The sequence below is a fragment of the Pipistrellus kuhlii genome, unplaced genomic scaffold (genome assembly GCF_014108245.1).
Source record: "Pipistrellus kuhlii isolate mPipKuh1 unplaced genomic scaffold, mPipKuh1.p scaffold_m20_p_5, whole genome shotgun sequence".
Classification (NCBI taxonomy): domain Eukaryota; kingdom Metazoa; phylum Chordata; class Mammalia; order Chiroptera; family Vespertilionidae; genus Pipistrellus; species Pipistrellus kuhlii.
Genome location: NW_023425551.1, coordinates 54,442,371 through 54,469,635, shown reverse-complemented (window position 1 = coordinate 54,469,635; position 27,265 = coordinate 54,442,371). Strand labels below are relative to the sequence as shown.

General features: G+C 38.8%; 1 protein-coding gene across 2 annotated transcripts in view; it reads left to right on the top strand.

Annotated features, from left to right (window-relative positions):
- The window catches only part of KCNQ5 (potassium voltage-gated channel subfamily Q member 5), a 492,894-nt gene that overhangs the window by 305,472 nt on the left and 160,157 nt on the right, over positions 1-27,265 (top strand). For both annotated transcript variants that reach the window (XM_036414202.2, XM_036414201.2), the window contains exon 2: positions 13,758-13,848. In XM_036414202.2, the coding sequence (XP_036270095.1) occupies positions 13,758-13,848 (91 nt within the window). The remainder of the gene's footprint in view (positions 1-13,757; positions 13,849-27,265) is intronic.

The window sequence follows — 27,265 nt, the reverse complement described above, 5'->3', positions numbered from 1 at the left end:
TGCAGGGGAGAGGCCATGAGGTTTGTGAGGCTAAGTGGGACGGAAAGCCGAAGCCTGGAGACAGACCACGGACGTGTGACTCGCTGACTGTGGCTGCAGGCAGGAGAAGCAGCGCACAGAAGGGTGACGTTGGGTTATTATATCACATTATTATATTACAGCATGACATTGTGCAGAAAATAGAAAGGAGACAGGCCTGCCCAGAGGGCCTCTCTGGAAGAACGGAGGAATTAATGTTCTGGTGGGGAGCTTAGAAACTAAATAGGTTTGGAAATGACGGCAGGAGAGAGGAACCATACGTTTCAAAGCGAGGAATTGGCGTGATGAAAGCCGTTCTTCAGGGAGCGGGGCGGGAAGGTCTGTGCCGGCTGAATTTCTAATGCACTATTGCTTTGGCTCAACGGAGCGGTGGAGCTATGGAGCGTGAAATTTCACTTCTGCAATTCAATAAATGGCACCTTTTTAGAAAGGCCTCCCCGGGCACTCTGTCCAAACTTGCAAATCCCCCAAGTCTGCATCCTGTTCTTCTCTGCTGTATGTGGAGTCTCCTCCACCACCACCTCCTCCCTCCCCCTCCCCCTACCTGCCTTAGCAGTTATCACTCTCTAACACTGCATACATTTTAGTATCTACATTGTCTGCTAGTATGACCCAGTCTTCTACTAGAATGTAAAATCTGTCAGTGCGGAGATTTTAGTCTATTTTATTCACTTCCATACCTACAGCATATGAAACACTGTATTGTGCATAGCAGGCCCGGGGTGCTACTATAAGTGGCATAAATAAATGAATTTTTTAGTAGTTGTACCAGGCCTGGTTCTGAGTTTTAGTAATACAGTGGCAAATAGGGAGATAATTTTCTGCCCTCAAGAAACATTCTAGCAGAGGAGCCCAAAACATATAAGAATTTCAAATGGTGCTGTTTGCTCAGAGGAAAATATAACAGGGTAACAAGAATATAAAATATATATCAAAAATAGAATGCTCTCCTATTGCATGCATTGAATATATGACAGAAGGAAAAACCAATTTTGTGGGGGTTTTTTAAATGCATTGTCACTAAATAGTATATACCAGTTTTCAATCTCAATTATGTTTTCTGGAAAGGACACAGAAACAGCTTACCGAGGCAAGAACCTGACTGATGGGTTTCTAACTTGCAGACCTAAGGCCCTTTAAGAAATAAGGGCCTTGTTCTTCAGCAAGACCATTCATTCCCAGTCACTCCATTCAGTGATGACTGCCTGCTCAGTCTACCAGGATGTAAAACGTGCTTTCCTCATCTACCAGGATGAAAAATATGCTTTTTGACTGCTATCAAAAAAAGATATTTTTAATTTAATTTTGATAGGCTGTGATTCATTCAATTGACTTTAGACCAAGAGAGTAGCTCCACAGAATTCAGAATTATGATCAGTACCTGAAGATGGGGCAACAATTGAAAAGTCTAAACTTTCCCATCTCAAGACTGCTTCCCAAGGAGATAGAATCCTTTTTTTTTTTTTTAATATATTTTATTGATTTTGTACAGAGAGGAAGGGAGAGAGATAGAGAGTTAGAAACATCGATGAGAGAGAGTCATCGATCAGCTGCCTCTTGCACACCCCCTACTGGGGATATGCCCGCAACCAAGGTACATGCCCTTGACCGGAATCGAACCCGGGACCCTTCAGTCCCCAAGCCGACGCTCTATCCATTGAGCCAAACCGGTCCCGGCCCTTTTTTTTTTTTAACACAGATGGAAACAGACAGAACATAGAAGTCAAGAAAACAATTTATTTTTACTTATGTTTGTTTTTAAGTCACTTGTTTGTTGTTATTGTCACCTGTTAGTTTCAGGTGACAATATAGTGATTAGACATTATATCTCTTAGGAAGTGATCACCCCAATGAGTCTAGTGCCCATTTGACACCAGACGTAGTTATTATAATATTATAAACTACTAGTATATTTTCTATGCTGTACTTTACATCCCTGTGACTGTTGTTGTAATGAAAGATTTGTACATTTTAATTCGTTCCCCTTTTTACCCATCCTGAAACTATCAAAATGTTCTCTATCTATGATTTTGCTTCAGGAAAACAATTTTAATAAGAGTAAGAACAAGCCAAAACTGGTTTGGCTCAGTGGATAGAGCGTCGGCTTGGGGACTCAAGGGTCCAGAGTTCTATTCTGGTCAAGGATATGTACCTTGGTTGTGTGCACATCCTCAGGGGGGGGGGGGGGTGCAAGAGGCAGCTGATTGATGTTTCTCTCTCATTGATGTTTCTAACTATCCCTCTCCCTTCCTCTCTGTAAAAAATTAATAAAATATATTTTTTTTCAAAGAGTAAAAACAAAAGACAGAAACCTATTAGGAGAGCTAGAAAGAAGGAATATTGAAAGAAACCAACCTTGTCTATTCAGACATCTCACCCAGAAATTCTCCAAAGAACTCAGACATTTACTATTCATTTTTAACCATAGGGACAATGGAAGGCATGTATAGTCCTACTGTTGGGGACCAGTGTTGTTACAATTACACAGAGAAAGAAGAGCTATCCAAATTCTAACTTCTTTGTGTGTGTTGTTGTTTTACATCAAAAAGCATGATTTTCAAACTAAAAACAATTTTTTAAATGTGGTTCAGAGAAAATGAATTATATAATGGGCAAGTTATTGGCCACTTCTAATGAGTGAGTGGCACTTGGGCCAAATTTATTATGTTATAAGGCATCAAGGGATTTGTGGATGAAACTGAAAAACTTTTAATAAAATTTAATAAACCCTGAAAATGCAATTGGTGACAAATGACCAGAGAGAAAAAACTATTCTGAGTGTCAAAAAGAGTAATGAAAGGAACTCTGGACTTTGTATATTGACACACTCAATAACAACTAGAAATATTCCAGATAGCATAGTAATCAAATGACTTCTAATCAATTCAAAAGAATGACTATGGTTCCTAGAAAGCAGCACAGATTCACAAGAAACATTAAACTATACTTATTTCCTATTTGAATAGGTTTGCCAGTTTGCTATATCAAAGGAATAGAGTAGAAAAAAAAAGTCCTAATTTCAGCAAAGTACTGGAAAGTATTTTATAATAACCTTGAAGAAACTGGGGAGAAATTCAAGCAGGATGATAAGACTCTTGGGAGAATTTGTACCTGTGAGAAGTCTCCAGAGATGAGCTATGGGGTTTGTAAGAAATCTCTGAAGACAAAAGTAAGACATTTGAAGATTCTTGGAGCAGGGAGCTGGGAGCTCATGTTAGGTATAAATGAATCAATATTAACATAATACAAAGTTTAAAAAATAATAAATATTAAAAAAAAACTTTTCAAAAATCCAAGTGAGAGAAATCTATTGTGTTTAGTTTATATTAAGCAATATTTGAGTCAATAGTGTCACTTGCTTCTTTTTGAAAAATGCACCTTTAAGCTGCATTAATACTCCTGTTCCAAGAAGTAAATAGCAGTGATAACCAAAACCACATCTTTATCATTTTCCTATTTAATCAATATATCCAAAATACTCTGTGTCATCCAGAAAGAACTTTAGGCTGCTAATATGTGGATAAAAAAAAAAAAGCAAAGGTCTGTCTTCCCACCAAACTGAGAGCCGTGTTAGGCACAAACCATGCCTAAGTTCCCAGTGTCTGTAAAAATTTGTGACTGAAATAATATAGTGAAGGCAAGGTAATGATAGGGTGATATAAAGAAATTGGTGGTGAAGGTAATCCATAAACATGTATAGTAGTAGGATCTGCACCATTATTAACGTGGATCGCAAATTCACCTCTAAGCTTCCTAGGAGCCAGACTGGTGTTGCTCAGTGTTTGAGAGTCAACCCATGCACCAAGAGGTCACCAGTTTGATTCCCTAGTTGTAGGCTCATTCCCCAGAGGGGGAGTGCAGGAGGCAGATGATCAATAGTTAATGTGTGTGTGTCTCTCTCTCTCTCTCGCTCTCTCTCTCTCTCTCTCTTCTTCCCCCCACCCCTCTCTCAAGCCAATAAAAACATACATTTTAAAATCACTATCTTGCCAAGACGGGTTTGGCTCAGTGGATGGAGCGTCAGTCTGCGGACTGGGGGGTCCCAAGTTCGAATCCGGTCAAGGGCATGTGCATTGGCTGCAAGCACATCCCCGGTGGGGGGTGTGCAAGAGGCAGCTGATGGATGTTTTTCTCTCATCTATGTTTCTGGTTTACTGTCCCTCTCCCTTCCTCTCTGTAGAAAATCAATAAAATATATTTTAAAAAATACAAAATAAAATAAAATTACTGTCTCCATAAAGCAACACCCTGTCGTTTTTTTCTTGAAGTAACATGATGTTTTTGTTCGATGGATCAAGGAATTTCAATTGCTTCAAGACACTTGTCTTCAGAGGCTTCTTACAAAATAATGGTGGCTCATCTCTGGAGACTTTTTCCAAGAGTCATGTTATCCTGCTTAAATTTCTTCTCTTTTTCCTCAAGAATATTATAAAATACTTTTCAGTGCTTTGCTGCAATCAAGACATTTTATCTATTTTATTCCCCTATTATAACAAGGTGGGAAGCCTATCAAAGCAGAACACAAGCATAATTTTGTGTTTCTTTATGGTGGTTAACTTTTATTTCTCTCTAGAAATCATAGGTTGTTCTTTTGAATTTACTATAAATAATTTGCTTTCTCTTATATCTGGAATATTCCTAAAAGCTGTAATTGAGATTATCAATATACAAGTCTAGAGTCTCTACTTTACTCTTTTTCTGACAGAATATTTTCCTCTCTCTGGTCCTTTGGCACCTGTTATATTTTTCAAGATTTATTAAGTTTATTAATAACAGTTCTTCAGTTTTATCCACCATTACTTGATGCCTTATAATTTTAGACCCATCAACATGCTACCTCACTAGATAAATATAATGTGAAGTATGGGGGGAAAAAAAAAACTTAAAATATAGTAATTGATTGAATGCTTTTTATTCCTCAAGGAAATAGCAAAAAAATCAGAGTTTTTAATAAAAGTATCCCATGAGTGGTCAAGGGAATGAGGTCCAAGTCCTCAGGTTGTCAATGCCCAGGTTCGCTCCAGATCCTGTGGTGTGGTAAGAAAAATACAGGAAAATAAGCAAATGAATATCTCCAAGACAGTTCTCTTTGAAACCAAACTTTTGCTAGCAGCTAGGCAGTGGAAAGTTTGAACTTGGATTCCCTGGCAAGAATCATCAGTGCAGCTCTTTCATGTTCATGACTCAATGCTAAGCCTGTTGCTCAGACTGAGTCAAACTTTGAGGGATGCAGGAACACACTGGATATATCTACATAGCAGTGACAAGAAGAATGACAAATCTGGACAATGTTCCATATGCAAAATAGACAAAGAACTTGGCTTGGTAGATTTCATCTGAAGACTGACGGGGAAGTCATGATAAAACCAAGTATCTGAAAAACTAACATATGGAGGAGGGAGCACATGTCCTCCGTAGCAGGGCCCGAATGAAGACCAGTGAGTCATGGGCCTGGATACGGAGACCTGACTCAGATGGGAAAAAAGAATTCCAGCAGTGGAGCCATCTGTAACAGCATTGTGCTGCCTTAAGTCCTGGGTGGATTCTGGCTGCTGGAAGGGTTCAAGGGGAACCATCTGCACAGCAGTCTATTAGTGATGGGTTAAAACTAATCCCTGTCTTAAAAGGAGCCCAGTCAGAAATTCTACTAGCCACAGGAATTATCCAATCCTGAGTGAAAATCAGGCTGACTGTGTTCTCTATCTGTGTGTAGAGTTCAGGGACTGCTCTGAGGGGAGAATTGTGAACTATTGTGCATCCCCTTGCCTTGTTCTAGCTCATTTACATCGGCCATAGTCCTCTACAGAAACACATTGTGTGAGCAGAGACCATTCTTTCCCATTTCTTCTTCACACCACACACATGTAAAATACATTTCATTTTTTAAAACTGTTAGCTGATGATACAACTTCACAAAGACAGTATTTATGCATAAGGGTATTTGCTAATATGTAGGATTTAATGCATTTGAAAAACAGAATTGTGCTGTGTTTTTATTTTTTAAATGTTTTTATTGACTTCAGAGAAAGGAAGGGAGAGAGAAATAGAAACATCATTAAGAAATATCGATTTGTTGCCTCCTGTATGCACCCTACTGGGATGGAGCCCACAACCTAGGCATGTGCCCTGACCAGGAATCGAACCATGACCTTATGGTTCTTAGGTCAATGCTCAACCCCTGAGCCACACCAGCCAGGCTGTGCTGTGTTTATAAGTAAATATTCTGAATCACCTTTACAGACACCAAAAATAACATATTTCATTTTTATTGTTATGCAATGGAAGCTGAGCATGCTGTGGATAGATTTCATGCAAAATGCCTTTCTTGTATGGAAAAATTATGCAGAAGGATTTTTGCAAAGTTCCCAGTTTAGAAAGAAGGGTAAACTTGAGACACTGGGAATTAAAAAAAAAAAAATGAGTTTCAGCCATTCATCTGATGGTAAGGCTTTAATTTCATTAGGCAGCATTATTTCTAGAAGATGTCATGCCAGCCAGCGAGTCATCTACAGTCACTAAGGCTAGCATGTGTATTTCAGCCATTATAATTCATGATGCACTTGTGAGCACTTCCATCAAATGTGCTGAAGTACACACTTTATCAAAGCAATACTTAAAAACATATCAAAATCAGAGGCAGGGTCAAATCTAGGGAGGGGTTTGGGATGGGAATGGGGGAATAGGACAATTAGGTGAGACATAATCAATAAAAAATAAAATAAAATAAATTTCCTTTGGAAGTTTTTGCTGAAGACTTATTTCCTTAAAAAAAACTCTATAACTACTTCTTAATAAAATTTTTTATCTTAATTCCAAGATTCCATTCCCTTTAAGACTTTTAAGACCCTCCCAAAGTTTTTTTAATGTTTCACTTACATGGGCCATTGTGCCATGAAAAGTTGTAAGTCCATCCAAAAACTTGCAGAGAGCAGCTTCTAGGTGGAAATGTGTGGTTGTTTCGGTCTACAAAATTCATTCTGTAAATGTACCTGCTCCACTGAGCTAAATTCATTGAGATGTCTACTCTAAACACCAGCTCTACTTCTCCTTTCTTCATTGTGTTATTCATAATTGCTTGTGAGTGGCTGAGGTTGTGCTTGGGTGCATGACATTATGTAACTTGCCATGGTTCATTTGATGAAACATCAGTTGAGCTTTTCCTAATGCTTTGTTTTTGTATCATTTTAATTCTTGCTAAAAGAATGCATGCTTGAAGCACAAGCTTTGAAAACTGGACATTATCTCACAAGCACCATGATATTTCCAAGTAAAGCTTTTTTATCAAATTAAGTCTGACAAATTTATTCTTAATTAACCCACAAGAAAATTGTGGTGGTTGTTTTATTGAATACACTTATAGGCCATTGAACTGATAATATTTTTATCATAAACTAGAGGCCCAGTGCATGAAAATTCATGCACTGGAGAGGGATCCCTCAGCCCGGCCTGCCCCCTCTCACAGTCTGGGAGCCCTCAGGGACAGGAAGCGACCCAGCCATCAGGGGAAGGCGACTCCCCATCACACCTCTGCTGCTGTCACTGCTGGCAGAGCAAGCCTCATTCAACCCTGGTTACCTGAGGCTTGCCTGCACCTAGGGCCAGCCCTGGGCGGCTGGGCAGCTGATATTTGAGACTTGCCTGCACCTTGGGCATCAGCTGGACAGCCTCCATCTGAGGCTTGCCTGCACCTTGGGATGAGTGACTGGGAGGCTGAGGGGACTTGGGGACTCCAGAGGCAGGCGCGCAGCAAGGCCAAGAGTCTGCACCCCTGTGGAGCTGAGGGGACTGGGCACCACTATTTTGTGGCTGTGGGTGCCACTATCTTTGAGGGTGGGACAATCAATTAGCATATTCCCTCCTTATTGGCTGTGGGCACTGCCATCTTTGAGGGCAGGGCAGTCAATTGGCATATTCCCTCTTTATTAAATAGGATGCTCTTCTTCTCCTCTTATCATAATCAATGCTTTCTGAAGAAGAATTTTGGTCAAAAGATTTGGGTCAAGAGAATTTCTTCAGAAAGAAAATAGAAATTATTGCTTCGGCAAAATAAAGACTAATGGCTGTTACAGAATAATTTTGAAGGAATATGAATTTTACAGTATTTTGGGATTAATGTATAAAAGAAGAAATATCCCTATTTTTTCTAACTTATCTTAAAACTTTTCTGAGTAATGCCAAAACCAGTTTGGCTCAGTGGTAGAGCGTCGGTCTGCGGACTGAAAGGTCCCAGGTTCGATTCCGGTCAAGGGCATGTACATTGGTTGCGGGCACATCCCCAGTAGGGGGTGTGCAGGAGGCGGCTGGTCGATGTTTCTCTCTCATTGACGTTTCTGGCTCTCTATCTCTCTCCCTTCCTCTCTGTAAAAATATCAATAAAATATATTTAAATAAAAAAATTAAATTAAAAAAATAATAAATAAAAAAATAAAAATAAAAATACTCTTAAAAAAAACTTTTCTGAGTAAGTTGGTGACATACACCAAAATTACCCATTTTCCAAATCTCAGCCCCTTCTTCCTGATCCCCGCCACAGGCATCTGTATGTACCATGGACCCTTCAGCAGTCTGATAACCATCAACCTATGAACCATCCCTAAGAACAACGTTTTTATAATAAATGCATAAAACACATTTGATTACAAAAGGAAAAATGATGTTGAAATGCTACTACTAAAGTATTAAATAAGTTTCTGATATAGTAGCACACGTATTTCTTTATTAATACATTAAAAAACAACCCCCAGCACTGAGGCTAATAACTATAATAATCCTGACATAGTGATGAGCAAAATCAATATTTAAGATGAAACAATTATGGTTTCATCTACAATTGTAAAATGGGATATGAGAATATCTATGCTTTCTATGAATGGGGAAGTCATAAATACTTCTAAAACCATCGTGGTTTGTTGCCAATATTAATGACAAATACAAATGCAATTTTCCCATCTATATTCACAACCCCCCTAAGTCCTATTCAAAAGCCCTTTGGGGGCCCATGGACCCTAGATTAAGACACCCTGCATCCTATGACTCTTGCCTCTGCTCCCAGTTTTATCCAACCAGTAAAGAAGTGGAATAGGGTACTGGTCAGTGGTCAGCGTACATGGAACCCTCAGAAGCAATAATGTCAGCAGTCACACTCAAAACCCAGCAGGGCACCATGTCACTGCCAATGAGTCTGACATCTAAACACTGTCACTTTCCCAGGGCCATTCCATGTTGGTTCAGTGCTTCCCCAGCCAGAGAGTCTTTCTCTGGTATAGAAAAGCATGTTCCTTGTTCTCCATAATGTCATTCTCCAACGTCAGGAAATGTTTCCCAAATATCTTTTTTGTTTATTTAGCTAAACCTTACATGCTTGGTCTACAACTTTCCTGAGGATAACATCTTCCACACACTAACTTCCTCTAGGAAAGAAGTACTTTCATGTTTCCAACCAGACTTTGTGCCCAAGATTTAGATCCACACTCTCTATGGATGCCTTCATAGGATTTATCCTCTTCTCCAAAAATCAGTTTTTCCTCCTGACTTTTCTCCTCCTGACTTGTTAGGAGCATCACCAAAAATGAGATCTGGAAGCTTCAGACTTTCCAACCACCACACCTCCTTCCCAAACTTTACTCCCAAACCCAATAACTTGCAAAGGCAAGGAGCTCCTATATTTATTCTATTCTCATTTACAACCTAACCTAGATCACCACTAACCTAGATAGATTACCACTACCCTTGCCTGTGCTACTCAACTATTCAAATACATCCTAGCATACACTTCTGCCAACTTGATTTTACCAGAGGGCAATGCCACTGAACTAAAAACAGATCCTGCCATACAAGCTTTTCCCCTGATCTTGTCCACAGACTCCCAGTTCAGCTACCAGACTGACCCAGTGCTGTAGTCTAACTCAATAACTTTTTGTCCCATAAAACAGAGAGCAACTATTTTACCTCCTTTATTTTCTGGCTTGTCGCCTTTCTCATATTGTACCCACCCACCTCACCCCCCCCTTCTGGAATTTGTTTCCCCAGAAGCTTCTCTGGTTGAAGCCCTACCCTTCCTCCAAAGACCATCGCAAGCACCACCCATTTTTGGAGACTTTTTTGGTGTGCTTCCACCATTCCCAATTTGGTGGAATACAGCCCTCCCCACTACAGCCTCTGTAGCATTTTTCTTGTAACTTATCGGCCTCAATCCTTCATTAAGATCCATATGTTCACCTCATCCACGGCACTATATTTTCAGGGTAGGGCTTGCTTTCATTCATCCTGTACCTCGGTAGTGTGTGGCAGTCTCTTACAATGAGTACTCAGTGCATGTTTTCAGTTGAGCTGAAATGATCCCTATACAGAAAGTGAATTGCAGGAATGACCTACCTTACACTTTCCATGTGCCACCAAAGAATAAGCTAGCTGGCAGGGGTTCACTAATTGTAATTTATTGATTAACTAGTGGATTTTAGTGACACTGTGGTTGCACCTGTCCTTAGCCCATAGTCTCATGAACTAGTCATTCCAACCATTGTGCAACTCCCGCTGGAGCTTAAGGACTGAGTTTGGTCAGTGCTTTTTTCAGAGCGTCTTTCCTAACTGCAAGTCCGGCTTCATGGGTATGTAGTCCCAAGAACCCAACATTTAGAAGGACCCAACACTTGGTGTCATGTTCTGCTCTCATCATCTTGACATTTTTAGTAATTTTCTAATAAAGGTCCCTGCATTTTCACTTTGCACTTGACTCCACAAACTAACTATAGTTAGTTGTGCCTAACCTCTCTGTTCTGTATACTTCTGTCACCTCTTGTACTTTTCCTATCTTTGCAATCATCACTCAGAATTTTACTTTTCTGTTTACATCTGTTTACTATTCTGTGTGCCTCAACAGATCCTAAGTTCTGAAGGTGGGGAAAGAACCCTATTTATTGTTATATACCCAAGACTGAGCATAGTATTATATACATAATTAATATTTGCTACTTGGATAAGCAGCTGAGTGGCTGAGGGAAGGAAAAAGGGAAGGAATTAATAAATTAATGAATGTATTTGACTATCCATAGCCCTTTGGACAGCTGGAATATTGGAGGCATTTGGCTTGCAGTCCTCAGATGGGCCCTATAGCAATAACATAATTCTAGTGCAGAAGCTACTCGTTAGAAAGGGTAAGATCAACAATTCAAGGAAGAAAATGGGCAAAGTAATGACATGAAGCAAAAATATTAAACAAAAAACTTAATAAAGAAGGAACTAGCAAATGAATCATTGTATAAATGTGTTTTAAGTACAAAGATAGGCTAGTATTGGGATGCTTTTGGAAGAAGGGGGTATCTTAGTGAGTAAGCAATCCCCCTGCTTGCTTTCCCTAATGTTTTCTGGAAAGACTGGACTCATGGGCATGTGTCGGTAATAGTCACTCACCAGCCGAGAAACAAGTGTCACTGTCTTTTATTTGCTGCCACATCATCCTCCAAACTATCTTACTATTTCCTGATTTTCATCTTCTCATTAGGAATTTGTGAATCAGATAGGGGCAATGGAATTTGATTCCTGGTTTATAATTTCCAGTCCATCAGGACCAATTTAATGATCTAAAGTATCTTGAATCATTATATGCATGAGTGAAAAGTCTGATGAATAGTGATTAACATTGTGTGCTAGGTGTTTTTCACTAGTGAACTCCTTTCCCTTACAGGCTTCTGTTTGGAACAATAGCTACCTCCCTCTCAGTGTGAAGAGACAGACAAATACCCCCAAAAGTGTCGCTGAGCCAATAGTGTTGTAGCCATTCTCATCTATGCATACTCATTCTGTAACAATGGCATGACAGACAGACAGGACAGACAGAACCCTCTTTCTGCTACACAATCTTGGATGAGTTACAAAATGCTCTTAATTCTCAGATTCCATATCTGTAAATGGGCATAATGATATTTCTATTCCATAATAATGTGAGGATAATGTGGGTGATGCATGTGAAAGGGGCTTAGACCCATGTCCAGCTTGTAGAAAAGACTCTGTGGATGTTGGTAATTGTTTTAAGCACATAGAATATAAGCAGTTTGAACTTGCACTCTAGTTCTGTGTTGGGATAGATATAAAGAGATAAGGAATACATGGCATTTGTTAGGAGTCAGGAAACTTTTTCTCTGAAGGGCCAGAGAGTAAATATTTTACTCTTGTGCACCATACTTCTCTGTCACACTTCTCAGTTTTGCAGTTGTAGCATGACAGTAGCCATAGACAATGCAAAAATGAATGGGTATGTCTGTGTGCCAATAAAACTTTACTTATAAAAATAGGCATTAGAGTTCAGATGTCTCCAAGACCATAATTCACGAATCACTTGTGCTCCCAGTCAAGTGCAGTAGAAAGACTTATAAGACTTGCCAAGGTGAGCCAGAAGAGGTGGGAACCCACTCCACCACCATACTAAAGAACATGGAGACTGATATCTTCAGGGATGTTATTATATGCACTTCCCAGGGATGTGTAAAGTTGAAGAATATGGCCTAGAACAAGTAGCTCAGGTATTGTTAGATTTGTTTTATTTTAACCTTGCATTTCAGGATAAATAACTTCAACTTTGCAACAGAATCTTCCCTTTTCCTTAGACATTTTCTTGGGAAATTGTTGTTAACCCTTTAGCCCTCAGAAGCTGAATATTTCTCAGAATAAAAACTCCCTGCAGATTGCTTGTAGAAAAGCCTGCTCCTGGTTTCTGCTGCCTATCACTGTATCTGAACAGACAGAGCTGAGGACTCCTTTCTCTAGTAGTTTGACAATAAAGAAGCAGACAGCATGTGGGTGTCAGAGGAAATTATTCCCTTCCATCATCATTGTTATTATTGTTATTATTATTATAAAGAAATAGCCCTGGCCGGTTTGAGTCAATGGTTAGAAGAGTTGGCCTGCACACCAAGTGGCCGTGGATTCGATTCCCAGTCAGGGGCACACACCTCGGTTGCAGGTTTGATCCTCAGACCCAGTCAGGAGAAGGGGGGCTGCCAGAGGCAACCAATAAATGTGTCTCTCTCATGTTTATGTCTCTCTCTCTCTCCTCTCTCTCTCTCCTCTCTCTCTCTCTCTCTCTCTCTCTCTCTCTCTCTCTCTCTCTCTCTCTCTCTCTCTCTCTTGTCTGTCTCTCTCTCCTCCCTCCTTTCCACTCTTTCTAAAAATCAATGGGAAAAAAAATATCCTCAGTTGAGGATTGAAAAAATAATAATATAACAAATTAAAATCCATGAGCAATATCAGACTCTGAAAATGAGCCAGGGGCTTAGTAACAACTGTTTAGAACAGTTGACATGTCACCAGAAGAGTAAACATGAGGCAGATTTGGCTTCTCTGAAGAGAGAGCAGCTGTGGCACTTGCTCCCGGGATAAGGAGTTCAAGAGCACACTGTCTGGGCCTTTCTCAGAACCCTTGTTTGGGAAGATGTTTATAGGAAATTCCCAGATTCTAGAGTGTGGACATTTAAATACAGCATGCAGCACACACAACCTTCGCTTCACCAATACAGTTACAAAGGACTCCCATTTGCACCCTACATCATATTGCATTTTGCTATTAAAAATAGCCTGTCCCTTCCAGGGCGTGTATGATTTAATCAATCACATGTGCTAAGTCACATGGATCTGGTGCTTTACTTGTTAGAAAGAAGATATTAAGTCTGTCGTGATAAGGCAAGGTTCTCATCAGATTTCTCTTTTTTGTTGTCATTTTACAGCTTTCTCCTTGTCTTTGGTTGCTTGATTTTGTCAGTGTTTTCCACCATTCCTGAGCACACGAAATTGGCCTCAAGTTGCCTCTTGATTCTGGTAAGTGAAACCTATAAACTAAAATGTACATAAAGTTTATGTAATATAAAAACTATTGATAATATTTATGCAATGCACATAAGAAGTTCTATCTAGAAAAAAAAGAGAGTTGCTGTGAAGTATAAAAGTTTCAAAGATCACTCAAACGTTTGCCTACCATTTTAACCTTTAGTCAATGTTCAAGATTTCTATTACAGAGGAATATCTTCTGTGATAGCTACATCACTAACGCAAGTAAATACTTGGAAGCAGTTTTAGTGATGTTTATCTATGGTTACAAATTATAAGAGTCAATGTCCATGAGGTTTCTCATTACATTGCTAAAAGTTACAATATAGAAAGCACTTTTCAAATAACCACAATTAAGTATAATTGGCCAAGAACTATAAGATTATAGCACCTGGTTCATGCTCTTTTCCATTTTTTTTATATATTTTTATTGATTATTTGGAAAGAGGAAGGGAGAGAGAGATGGAAACATGGATAAGAGAGAAACATCATTGATTGGCTGCCTCCTGCACACACACATCCTTCTCCCCCCTCCCCCACATACACATACACATACACACACACTAGGTATGGAGCTCACAGCCTGGGCATATGCTCTGACTTGGAATCAAACCAGGTTAATATATCTTTAATGATTTCAGAGAGGAAGGGAAAGGGAAAGAGATAGAAACATCAAAGATGGGAATCACTGATGGGCTGACTCCTGCATGTCCCCTACTAGGGACTGAGCCTGCAACCTGGTCATATGCCCCAACCAAAAATCGAACCGTGTACTCCTGTTTCATAGGTCAATGCTCAACCACTGAGCCGAACCAGCTAGGGCTCCTTCATGATATTTTCAACAAATGGAATGCATTATGAGTTTTGCTGCTAATGCAGTTACCTGGTGAGAAATTCTACATTTTGCTGTCAATCCTCAGCCACACAGAATTGCTTAGTTTATTTTAAAATGGAAAAAGACCCAAGATATTTTATTCTGAATTATTCTGAAATTTTTGAGCTCTTAAATTTTCTATTGCAACTAAACTATTGCACTGAATTCTCAAATCACACCTAACTGAAAGTTTGGTTCATTTACAACCATTTTGACCTCTCTTGCTTAATTCAAAAATATCAGATTGATAGTCTCAGAACTATCTGAATGAACTGTAAACTGGAACTCACTTCCACTCTAAAACCTGATGAACTATCAAGGAAGAGAAAGAGAGGATGAGGTAAAATGGCTGTGTGCCCTAATGGACAGAGATTGGTTATGTGCAACAATAAGCATTTAATACAAGAAAATTATTCTTGCCTTGAAGGTGGAAACTGAAAGATGTCAACTAGTATAATATGAGCAGAGGGCAGCTACTCTTCTTACCTATGTTTCAGATGGCTAGTTTTTGCTGATATTACCAAGACCTCATCAAGTCTGTCTACATCAGGGAGAAATCATTTTTGAGCCTGGAACAAATCTATTCCAGTTTGTTTCATACAAATTATGCTCAGCTGTATATTGCTTACTCTTTTGCAACTCAACATAGAGAGCAGATAGACAGACCAAAGAGCACACTGGAGATCTGTTCCATTTGCAAGATTTCCATTTGGGTCACAAGTGGCCTTTTAGCCTCATACACCCCTTTGATAACAACGAATGATCTGTACACAAGATCTAAGGCACAGCTGGCTTTTATGTTTATATACAGAACTACAGCTAGGAATTTTCGAGTCAAAATATAAATCTGATTGTTAAACTTGGAAACATGAAAAAAACTAGATTCATGCATGACCAATGAGAAAGAGTATACATAAATCAAACATAGGCATGCCACAAAAAGGTGTCTCTCATAACCACGTCAAGAATCCAAAATGTTAGGTTTACCTTCTCTAAACTTCTGAAATATAAACTCAGTCATTGCTAATGAGTTTGTAAACAGTCCTAAAGGAACCCATGTTAGTAAAAAGCCCAAAGCTGATTAGTGTCTTGATTTTAAAACTTCTGAACAATTTATCAGGGTTTAGTAACTAAAGTGCATTTCAGAAGATAAAAAAGTAGATATCACACATACCTCAGTTTTGGGGGGGTTTTGCCAGCCTTATTGAGATATAATTTACATAAAACATTGTGTAAATTTAAGATGTAGAATATGATGATTTTATATATGGTAGATGTTGCAAAATGATTACCACAATAAAGTTAATTAACATGTCATCATCTCACGTAGTTGCCATTTGTGTGTGCAGTGAAAACTTTTAATATGTACTCTCTTAGCCACTTTCAAGTATACAATACAGCACTGTCAGCTACAAATGCCATGCTGTACATCAGAGCCTCAGAATTATTTGTATTATATCTGGAAGCTTGTACCCTTTGACCACTTTCACCATTCCCACCCCCCTCTGTTTCTATGAATTCGGTTTGTTGTTGTTTTATTGCTGTTTTTAGATTTCACATAGAAATGAGATCATACAACATTTGTTTTTCTCTGGCTGATTTATTTCACTTAGAGTAATGCCCTTAAGGTCCATCCATGTTATCACAGATGGCAAGATAAATTTCCTTTCATAGCTGAATATTTCATTGTATACATACCATGGTTTCTTTAAGCATTCATTCATTGGTGAATGTCTTGGCTTTTGTGAATAATGCTACAATGTAGATGGGAGTGCTGACAGCTCTTTGCAATTGTGACAGCATTTCTTTCAGGTATATATCCAGAAGTGGGATTGCTGGATCATATGGCAGTTCTATTTTTAATTTCTTGAGGAACCTCCATGCTGTTTAATATAGTGCTTTGCCCATGTAAATTTCCACCAGCAATGCAAAAGGTTTCCCTTTTCTCCACATCTGGCCAGCATTTGTTATCTCTTGTCTTCTTTAATAGCCATTCTAACAGGGGTGATGTGATATCTCATTGTGGTTTTGATGTTCATTTTCTTGATGATTAGTACTGTTGAGCACCTTTTCTTGTATTGTTTGCCATTGTATATCTTCTTTCGGTATTGAATACCTTTGGCTTTAGTCCCTTTATGCAAAGGAGGACTTTATTTTGAGCAGGTGGTAAGTGCTGCAGATAGAAAGGTGTTGCTGCATGGCTTTTCTTAGAGAGAGAGGATTCTTACCCTTCTATTTTCACACTATTGTGGTGATAAATTGTCAGGTGCGTTTTAACCCAAAGTATATTCTTAAAACCTCCCTAGAAATATGCAGACTGTAATATAGGTCTAAGATCATACTGATATTATCCTTCTTCATTAACATTTTCTCCCAAAATAATGTCTTATTCAAACAAACAAAAAATCAAGTCTAGCCTTTTTATTCTTTAGTAATTAATAAATTAGATAACATAGTATATGATTTAAGTTTGATCAGTTGTAGAATATTGGGGGGAGACAAGATAAATCTTAATCATTTAAGGAATCTCATTTATTCTTTTAATTTGCACATCTGAGATAGTTCATCTGATTTCAAAGTATGTCTATACTCTGAACATTAATCAAACCTGACTCAGAGAACACAGTTCTGATTAGTTCCCAAGATGGAGCATATCTAAAGAATTACCACCCAAATAGTAATAAGAATGGCTTTAAAGATGTTTGCAGAAATTTACAATGAAGTCACTTTTGTGTACTTTTGGTCACAAGTACAACAGAGGAGTATATTTGGGAGAATTAAAGAGTATTATGCTAAGCGAAATAAACCAGTCAGAGAAAGACAAGTATCACATCATCTCTCTCATGTGTGGAATCTGATGAACAAAATAGATCCAGAGAAATTGAAGCATGGAACAGACTGTTGAATCTCAAGGGAAGGCGTGGATGTGTTGGTAGGTTGGGGGAGATTAACCGAAGAAATTATATGCATATATGCATAACCCATTGAAATAGATGAGGTCTAGGGAAGGGGATCAGTGTGGAGAAAAAAAGGGGATATCTATAATACTTTCAGCAATAAAGATAATTTTTTTAAAAAGAAAACCAGAAACTGAATTACTGCAGGGGGAAAAAAAGATATAGATTAGATAGATAGATAGATAGATAGATAGATAGATAGATAGATAGATGATAGATAAATAATCATATATGACAATTATATATTTTTCATAAATCTGTCCCATTTGGGTTGTTTTAAACATATTAAAAGATGTTCCTATGTTCTAACTCAGATTCTATTTCTGTGCAAATAAAAGGCACCCACACTTCTGTCAGGGAGCACACTCCAGTCAAACTGGCTTCTGGACAGACTGCCCAGGACGCTCTTTTACACTCACACTTTACACCTGTGTCCTTGAGGGCACCAGCATAATGAGTAGAGCCCATTACTTTGGACTTGATCTTGCTCACCTCCTGGGTTTCCATAGAGTCTTCAGTTCTCCATCCCCAACCCTAAGGGGAGGCTCTCATCATTCTCATCCAGAACTGCACCCCAATGCTACTTGCAAACTTGTAACTTACTTGCCTCAGTTACAAGTCAAATAAAAACCCATGTTTATTTTCTCTTTTATTCTTTTCAATTGTATGAACTATATCTGAGATTCCCTTTCTCTCCACAGAAGCAGCAGAGCATATACTGAAGAATGTTATTGACACCATTGAGTTCAAGTTCACTTATGCCATTTTATATCAGTGTAACTTTGGGAAATCACTTCCTGTTTTCTCATCAGTTAAAAGTGGAAAATAATATAGCCTACTTCATAAAGTTATTGTGAGGATTAGTTAAATTCCAATGCTCATAACTTGACCCAGCACAGAGAAAGCTTACAAATATTATAATCACTGGCTCTCCCATCTATTCAATAGCAACACAAGTACAGGTGAACTGTGGGCTACTTGAAAATGCTATATTAGAGAAAATATTTTACTTTTCTAAAAGAAAACAAGCATTTTTGCAAGAGTTTTCTCACCACAAATACTGTGAATTAGGGCAACTTTCTTCACACACGTTCATTTAACTAAAACTGAGTCAGTGGTACACATGTTCAGAGTCCAACGTGTGCTCACAATAACCAATAGTATTTTTTGATGACTAATGAAACAGATTTTTATTGTTGTAATTTTTTGACAGATGTATCTGATGACAATGCCATGGCTCTCTGTTAGCTCTTCTTAATGGGGCACTGGGCAAGGATAATACCAAGGACAATTAAAAGCTGAAATCAATTTCCTATGATTTGTAAATTCTTTAAAACTGAAATGAATCTAGCATATTTTTAAGTAGCTTTTGTTTATGGCTCATTGATTTCTTATTAAAAGAAAAAAAACTTGCCACATAAATTAATCCCATTTTACTGAATGGCTAACTAAGTTGCAGATTATGCACCCAGCCTAAGAGAGTGCCAGGATTTCATGGCCTGGCTGACTGAAAACCTGGACTGTCTTCAAATCATTCAGCAACCACATTCTCTTGCTTCTTAATCAAGACTGACATGTCTTCTGAAGTGCCCTTCCCTTCCCATCAGTCAATGAAGCACTGAGGTCTAAGGCTTCTTTTTTTGTTCCAAATATGCCAAGTGATGCCTACACCCTGGTACTAGGGATGTCAGCATCTTTTTTCATAAAGGATTCACTTACAAAGTTATCACAAATGGGTATATCAAATCAGGCCACTACAAGGCCTTTGTATCACGAAATCTAATACTATTTTGTCAACAGTCAATAGCCTGACCTGTGAGGATAAATAGTCAAGTATAAAGAAAGCTGTGTCTTCTAGTCCCAGCTCACTTTGTATGGATGAGCTTTATGCTATTGAAGAGAAAGCTCCTGTTTCCAGGTTAAGATACAATGGAAAGTTTTGTTTTGTCTTGTTTTGATTCTGTTACCTTTAAGTTGTATGTTTTAGCATTTCATAGCCTACTTTCTTAAGAACAATGATGTTTAGAGTACAGTTCCTATTGATTGATTAACTTGCAGATTAATTTTAATGTATTCATTTTAGGCCCTTCATATAGATTGTTCAACACATTGAAAATGGGCTATCTCTCCACTTAATGAAAGTGATTATTATCATTTGTAAAATTTTCACTGGATGGTTATTTCTAAAAGTGTCCAGCCACAAAGCAATAAAAGGAACAGCATTATCAATTTTTAGCAAGATAGAGAATGTTTCAGCGAATTTGTGCCTCTATCCTCCTACTATGTCAAAAAGACTCCAAACCACAAATGGATTGTACTGAGCATCTGGACAAGTACTCAAACACATGGTCAAACATTCAGGTCTGTCCAAACAGCTGGGTGTTTGGCACCTTCTAGAAGGAGCATATGCATATTTGCTGTTTTTGCTTCATGTAGCAAAGCAAACATGGCTTTGCTATTTCTTTACACAATGAATCAGTTCCTGAAATGTGTACAAATCCAATTTAGGCAGATCTAATTATATCTTAAATGCACTAGTGGAGCTTACTATTTAAAGGAAATCTGTAGTGAATCCTTTTGTAGAGTGAAGAGTCCTCTTGAAAAGCTAATAACAGCTACATAATTAATCTGTTTCATGTTTGTTTTCTTCTTCTAATGTGAGTGCCTGTAGGGGTTTTAAATTGTTAGATAACTGTCCATGATATAATGCAGTATTGAAGAATTAGAGAGATTGTTGCCATTGGCTATCAATCAATATTAATAGAGGAGGGAAATCAGTTCCAAACACATTTTCCTGTCCTGTCCTTGCAAAATAGAAAGATTTGCACATAAAATTGTATGGATTTTGTGTGAAAATAAGATTTCACAAAGTGTTCAATTTCAAAGCTCTAGCTAAACATTGTAAGAAGGTATAAGAGAGTATAGGAATCCATTTGAGAATATTAAATCTTATGTTTGCAATGGAAGTGACAGAGTATAAGATATTAAATAATCAGATATGAGGAATGAGTGATGCTTCTTGTTGTTTATCACACCCCTGTAATTTACCACAGAAAGCTCTCAGAATATCCCAGTGAGCACTGAAAAACTGTAATTATTTTCCTTTCCTTGTCTTTCATCAAGGAAAATGCAAATAAACTTTAAAATGATTTATGGGGACTAACAGCCCTCATCAATCTGGTGAGGCCTGAAAGGAAAAAGCAGAAGTAGTATAACACCTACACTAACTCTTAACTGAGGGATAATAATACAGTACGTTGCCTTATGAAAAGTATTTCAGATATTAGAGCAAAGAGTTGTTCACGTTAAAGGTAATGAAATAGTGTCTGAAAAAGAACATATTTCTATCTATAATTAGAAAGAACTTTCCACACTTCTACTGCAAGCATGGTGTCTAACCAACTGGGCCAGTCTGTATCAGACTGGCTCTGTACAATTTTGTTTTGAGACTTGACATGCAGCCCAGCAGACATCCTTGCAGCTCTCAGGGAGCCAAAGTCAAGCATGTCTGCACTGACCCACTATGTCCTTTTGAGCTCCACAAAGATACATTAGACTGAAAGAGAAACAAGATGTTATGATAAATATCTGAGGGTTATCAGAGAATAACAGAGTCCAAGATGGTGGGCAATAAAGGAGGAACACCCTTCTCTTAGGATCTTTCCAGGTTTAAATAATATCCTTCATTTGAAACCTGGGTCAAACCCTTCCACCTTCCCAGAGTAAATGATCTCTTCCCTCTGCCTTCCCTTAGCATTGGCTACTTGTCCTCCCTTATTCATTTTTTCAAGAATATTTATGCAGACCAAAGGATATAGCAACGAGCAAAACAGGCAAATCTCTATCCTCATGGAAGTCACATTTTTGTGGGGAAAACATATAGTAAACAAATCTACAAACCAATATGTTAAATGTTACAAATAAAAGAAAAGCAAGAAAAAGGAATAGATACTGAGTGGTGTTTTGATAGCGTATTTAGAGAAGGCCACTGGAAAGAGGAGGCTCAGCCCAGACATTGTGGCTAAGGGTTGAGCATCACCCCAGGTACCTAGAGGTCACCAGTTCAATTCCCAATCAGGGAACATGCCCAAGTTGTGGCCTCAATCCCCAGTAAGGGGCATGCAGGAGGCAGCCGATGGATGATATTTCATCAATGTTTCTTTCTTTCCCTTCCTCTCTCTCTAAAACTATAAAAACATATTTTTTGAAAAAAGAAAGGGAAGCTTTATTGCAGAGATGTCAGTGGAGTGAGGTAACAAGCTGTGTAGAGATTTGATTTGGGGAAGTAACATTCCAGGCAGATGGAGCTTCAAGGACAAAAGCCCTGGGCAGGAGCACACCTGCTGAATGAAGGAAGGCCAACGAGACCAGAACAAGTTGATGGAGAATAAGCCAGGGGCAGAATGGGAAAAAATGAGGCACCAGTTGGACTGTAAGTTTCTTGAGAACAGGATCCAAAGCTAATTCAGGTATAGCACTAATATAGTGGTATCTGGTGGCAAATTATCAATAAATATTTGGTGAGAGAAGACGACCGATTATTTAAATATACAACATTCATATTGAAGTTGTCACAGTATCATGAATATGACACCAAGATTAAAACAAGATGCATGGACTGGAGCAGGGAGTCATAGGATTGAAGCCATTTAGGAAGCAACTGAAGTCATTCATGTAAAACACAATGGAAGCCTAGACAAAACAGGAGTTGTGAGCGGAGGGAGGGGATGCCCTGAAGCAATAAGAGTAGCTCAGAGGTTAGGTCAGAGCTGCTAATCCTGTAGAATTGTTTGGTGCCTCACAGAAGGTCTAGGAGGGCTTTTCTTCTCAGCACTGAGATGGTCTGCCCAGTGCATACTACACGGCTGTAAAGTGCTGCCTGCTGCCTCATTTCAGATGCTCTTTGTGCCATCTGTGGTTCTCATTCAGCCCCTCTCTTCTCACTAGCCTCTGTGGTTTAGATCTGCAGCTTGCCCTGACCTGTGTATCCCAGTCAGGATTTCTCGGCTGGTCTCTGCTCCTGTGGATTTCCATCGATTGTCAGATAATTCCCTGGATCCTGCCTCGGCCCCCTTCTAATCTCTCCAGGCCCCATCTCTTACCTCACTGCAGTTTTAACTCAAATCTATAGTAAGTGCTTCCTGCATTCCAGCCTCTGTGCTGGGGGCTGGAGTCTTAAATATGAGTAACATGCCCTGCCCTGGAAGCCTATCTAAAACACATGCTTGTCTACAACCTCTGACCAACTCTAGAAAAATTAAAGCCTCAAAATCATGGATTTATAGAGTATAAATGGTGAAATTAGGAGATGAAAAATAAATGGTTAATTTGTTATTTTTTAATTCCCACTTTAAGACATGTGCATTTGAGAGAATAGACCTATCTCAAGTGATCTATTTCTCATGAAAATAACAAATAAGATCATCAAAAACTATCTTCAATACAGATTACTTCTAATCATGCCTGGATATTGGATATTGGTTGGTACTGCACAAGGCCAAAAACTGGAAACAGTGGGTGGGTCCCCCAGCCCCCATACAGCCATCCATCATGGGTCACAATTAAAATGATAAGCCATATCATGCTTCTGCATAATAGGTTAGAGAAAAAATCTCCAAGCTGTAAATGGCAGCTTGACAAACAACATTACAGGCTGGATCCAATGAAAATGCTGCAGACCTGGCTCCCTCGGGACTATAAATCACAATGAATCCACAGAACATTACTGGAAAATGGAGAACAGGAAAGAGATTGCGCGTGTGACAGGCCCTCCAGCCCTGCTCGCTGAAGACTAATTGAGGGGGATTCGGTGCTGCAAGAACTCAGCATCATGGGAAACCTGGAAAGCCTTTCTGCAGAGCAGCCTTAACAAGGAAATGCCAACCCCAGACCTCAGCCACCCTTGGGTAAGGTGGAGGCAGGGAGTGGGGAACCACCACCCCTTTGATGAGGGCAAGAGGGAGAATTCAGTGTTTCTCACTCCCCATTCCCTGACTCTACTGGCCATTTTCTTAACCAGGTGAAATCAAGTACAAATCTATGTAAAATGCAATTTCGTGAGAAAGAGAAACCCTAACACAATGGGAGAGTGTTACCCAGAGGGGAAGGGGGATGGTAACATCCCTCCCTCTTTGATGTCATGATCATAAAGACTGGAGAACTTGGGAGTTGCATGTCTACAAAGCTGGAGGATTTTCTGCCCAGTTAGCCAACCCACTTGCTTCTCTCCAGAAAAACTCCTTCTGGGGTCATTTTCTGGTTTGGACCCCCCGGCCCACAGCAGTGGGAAATTGCACAGTCGGGGTCACTGTGGCCAGGCAGGGATAGGCATTCAACTAGCTGAGGCAAGTGAGCTGTGTGACCGGCTTGGGAAGCTCCTCTGTTTGTAGAGTCCAGGAAAGAGCAACGCAGAGCTTTAGGCTGGAGGTCAAAAATGGGAAAGCACCCAGCAGGGTCGTTCAGAAGTCCAACACTGTGAGGACACGCTTTTCCTTGAGTCACCTCTGCAGACTGAAGGATTTTATTTTTTTCACCCATCATATGTTCACTAAGCACCTACCAGGAAGGCTGTGAGCCAGAGGCACTGCACACATTACACACCAGCTGGACTCATATGGTCCCCATCCCTGACTGTGATGGTTCTTTGCTTTTTTTACCCCCCTAACTAAATCTGGTGGAGATTTTTTAGTTTTATGCATATGCAGTCCCTTCTCTTATATTTCCATAATGCAATTTACCTCACAGGCTGTTGTAAATAGAATAGTGATGTCAGTGTAACATGGAAGTTGTCAGTGATTTTTTCCAGATAACACAGCAAGCCTGCTGTGCAAACTGCCCCTGTCCACCTTCTTTATTTTGAACACTTACTCTGACATAGTGGAAGTGCTTTTAGGCAGTTCTCCCAGTCTTTGTGGAAAAGACACAAACGTAAGGTGGTAAACTGAAGAGATCCATCTTTAGCTTCACTACATTTTGTGCAAAGTCTGCAACTCTCTCTGCTGGTGACATGTGATGTGGGGCCTGTGTCTCCATAATGCAGCACCTGCACCTCCCTGACATCCCTTCCATCAGGCTACCTTCACATCAATGTTGTGAAAGCCAGGGGTACTGCAGCACTTTCTCATTAGAATTTGACATCGCTTTTTTTCTTAGATTATTTAAATATAGCCTTTATTTTGTTGCCATATCTTTTTATTTTTTATTTTTTAATTATAGTTGACATTTAATATTATTTTATATTAGTTTCATGTAGATAGTAATTAGATATTTATATAACTTACAAGGTGATCACCCCAATCAGTCTGGTATCTATGTGACACCATACATAGTTATGAGAATATTACTAACCCATATTTCCTAGGCTGTATTTTTATATCCCTGTGTCTGTTTATGACTACCAATTTGCAATTCTTAATTCCTTCCATCCAGCAATCTTCAGTTTGTTCTCTGAATCTCTGATGTTGACATATCTTTTTAACTCTACTAAAATCTCATTAGGATTATTGTTTCTGTAAGATCTTTGCTTCCATAGGTTTACAGTGGTTTGCTCTAGCTCTATTTTCATCACAAGCCCTGTTCTTTTTAGTGAGCAGTCTTGCCCTAAAACCTGGCTTTGCGTTAAAGTAGAAATGAATTTATTGCACTGTGGCTGGAAAGCCAGTATGTAAGTGAAACAAGTTTTATTCTTTCTATTCAAAAGTGCACCAGTATTGGGCTTGATAATATGGTCTTTTCAGGTGAAAGGCATCAGTGTCACTAAGTTGGGTTTTGGGGTGGAGATGGGGGGAGGTGGTGTTATCCTTAGGTCAAATAAATCAAAAGGCTAAAAAGCTATATATCAGATGGTGGTTTAATCATCTTTATTCAAACTTTCTACTCTTCCCTTTATCAAGTGATGTTAAAGAAACCTTCAAGCTTTACAGACCTATTTATCAAAAGTTCAAATTTTAAAATTCAGCCTAAATTTTAATAAAAGAAACTTTCATGCAGTTCAGATAGAAAAAATAATGTTATATAATGCTATAGATAGAATCAAAGTTTAACACTGTTGCATTCCAGCAAATTGAGAATGTTTTATTTTTAAATATATAATTTGATTTAATTATCATAAAAATTTTCACCTTACTTAACTTTAAGTCTTTATTAATATATTGTTATTGATTTCAGAGAGGAAGGGAGAGGAAGATAGAAACATCAATGATGAGAGACTATCATTGATCTGCCTCCTCCTACATGGCCCCTTCTATGGATCAAGCACGCAACCTGAGCATGTGCCCTCACCAGGAATCGAACCATGGCCTCCTGGTTCATGAGTCAAAGCTCAATCACTGAGCAACACTGACTCAGCAACTCTAAGTTTTTTGATATTTCCTCAATATATTAAAAAAAAACCTGTAGCATTTGGATCATTCTATCTTGTCCTGTTTTTAACTTGAGGTAAAATTTCAAAAATATTTTTGCATATAATATCTAATTCCTTACCTTGCCACACACAGGCTTCTCACATATCTCCAATATTTTCCTTAAATTTTAAGGCTTATTCAACACCAGTTTTTCTTAAAGTTATCCACACAGCATCTTCACATGTACTAGGTGTATCGGTTAATAGTGGCAGATTTTGTAATCAAAGAAAGCACGATAATTTTCAGAGAAACATCAAAAGTGCTTTATTCAAAGTAATGTCCACCTCTAGCTACACATTTCCCCCATCTTTCAGGCAATTTGTGGATACCGTCCCAAAAGAACTTTTCTTGTTTTGAGGCAAACCATTCAGAGACCCAATTTTCCACTTCTTCGTACGTTTTGAAATGCTTCTCAGACAGTGCATGTGCCATCTATCAGAACAAGTAGTAATTTGAAGGAGCAAGGTCTGATGAATACAGTGGATGGGTTAATACTTCCCAGGCAAGATCTTTTAACCTGTCTTTGACTGGTTTTGAAGTGTGTGATGGTGCATCATCATGAAGCAAAATTACTTTGCCATGTCTTCTAGCACATTCTGGTTATTTCACAATCAAAACGTGGTTCAAATTGATTATTTGTTGTCAGTAGTGACCAGTATTAATGGTTTCACCTGGTTTTAGAAGCTCATAATACATGATACCTTCCTGATCCCACCAAATGCAGACATTGTCTTCTTTCCAAAGCTATTTGGCCTTGCAGTTGATGTTGATGGTTGACCTGGATAAACCCATGATTTTGTGCATTTGGCATTCTCAAAATAAATCCACTTTTCATTGCCAGTCACTATTCAATGCAAAAAAGACTTTCTTTCGTGCCATTGAAGCAACATTTTACTGATTACTTTTCGGTTTTCCATTTGTCTTTTGTTCAGTTGATGTGGCACCCATTTTCCTTCCTTTAAAATCTTTTCTATCACTTGGAAATTGTTTGCTGGGCAATGTTTAATCTTTCTGCAAGTTGTTCTTTAGTTTTACATGCATCTTCATCCAATAATGCTTGTAATTGTTGGTCTTCGAACTTTTTCGGTTGCCCTGGACGTTCTTTGTCTTTCACATCAAAATCATCACTTTTAAAGCGTTTAAACCAGTGTTCACAAGTACCTTGTTTACCATAA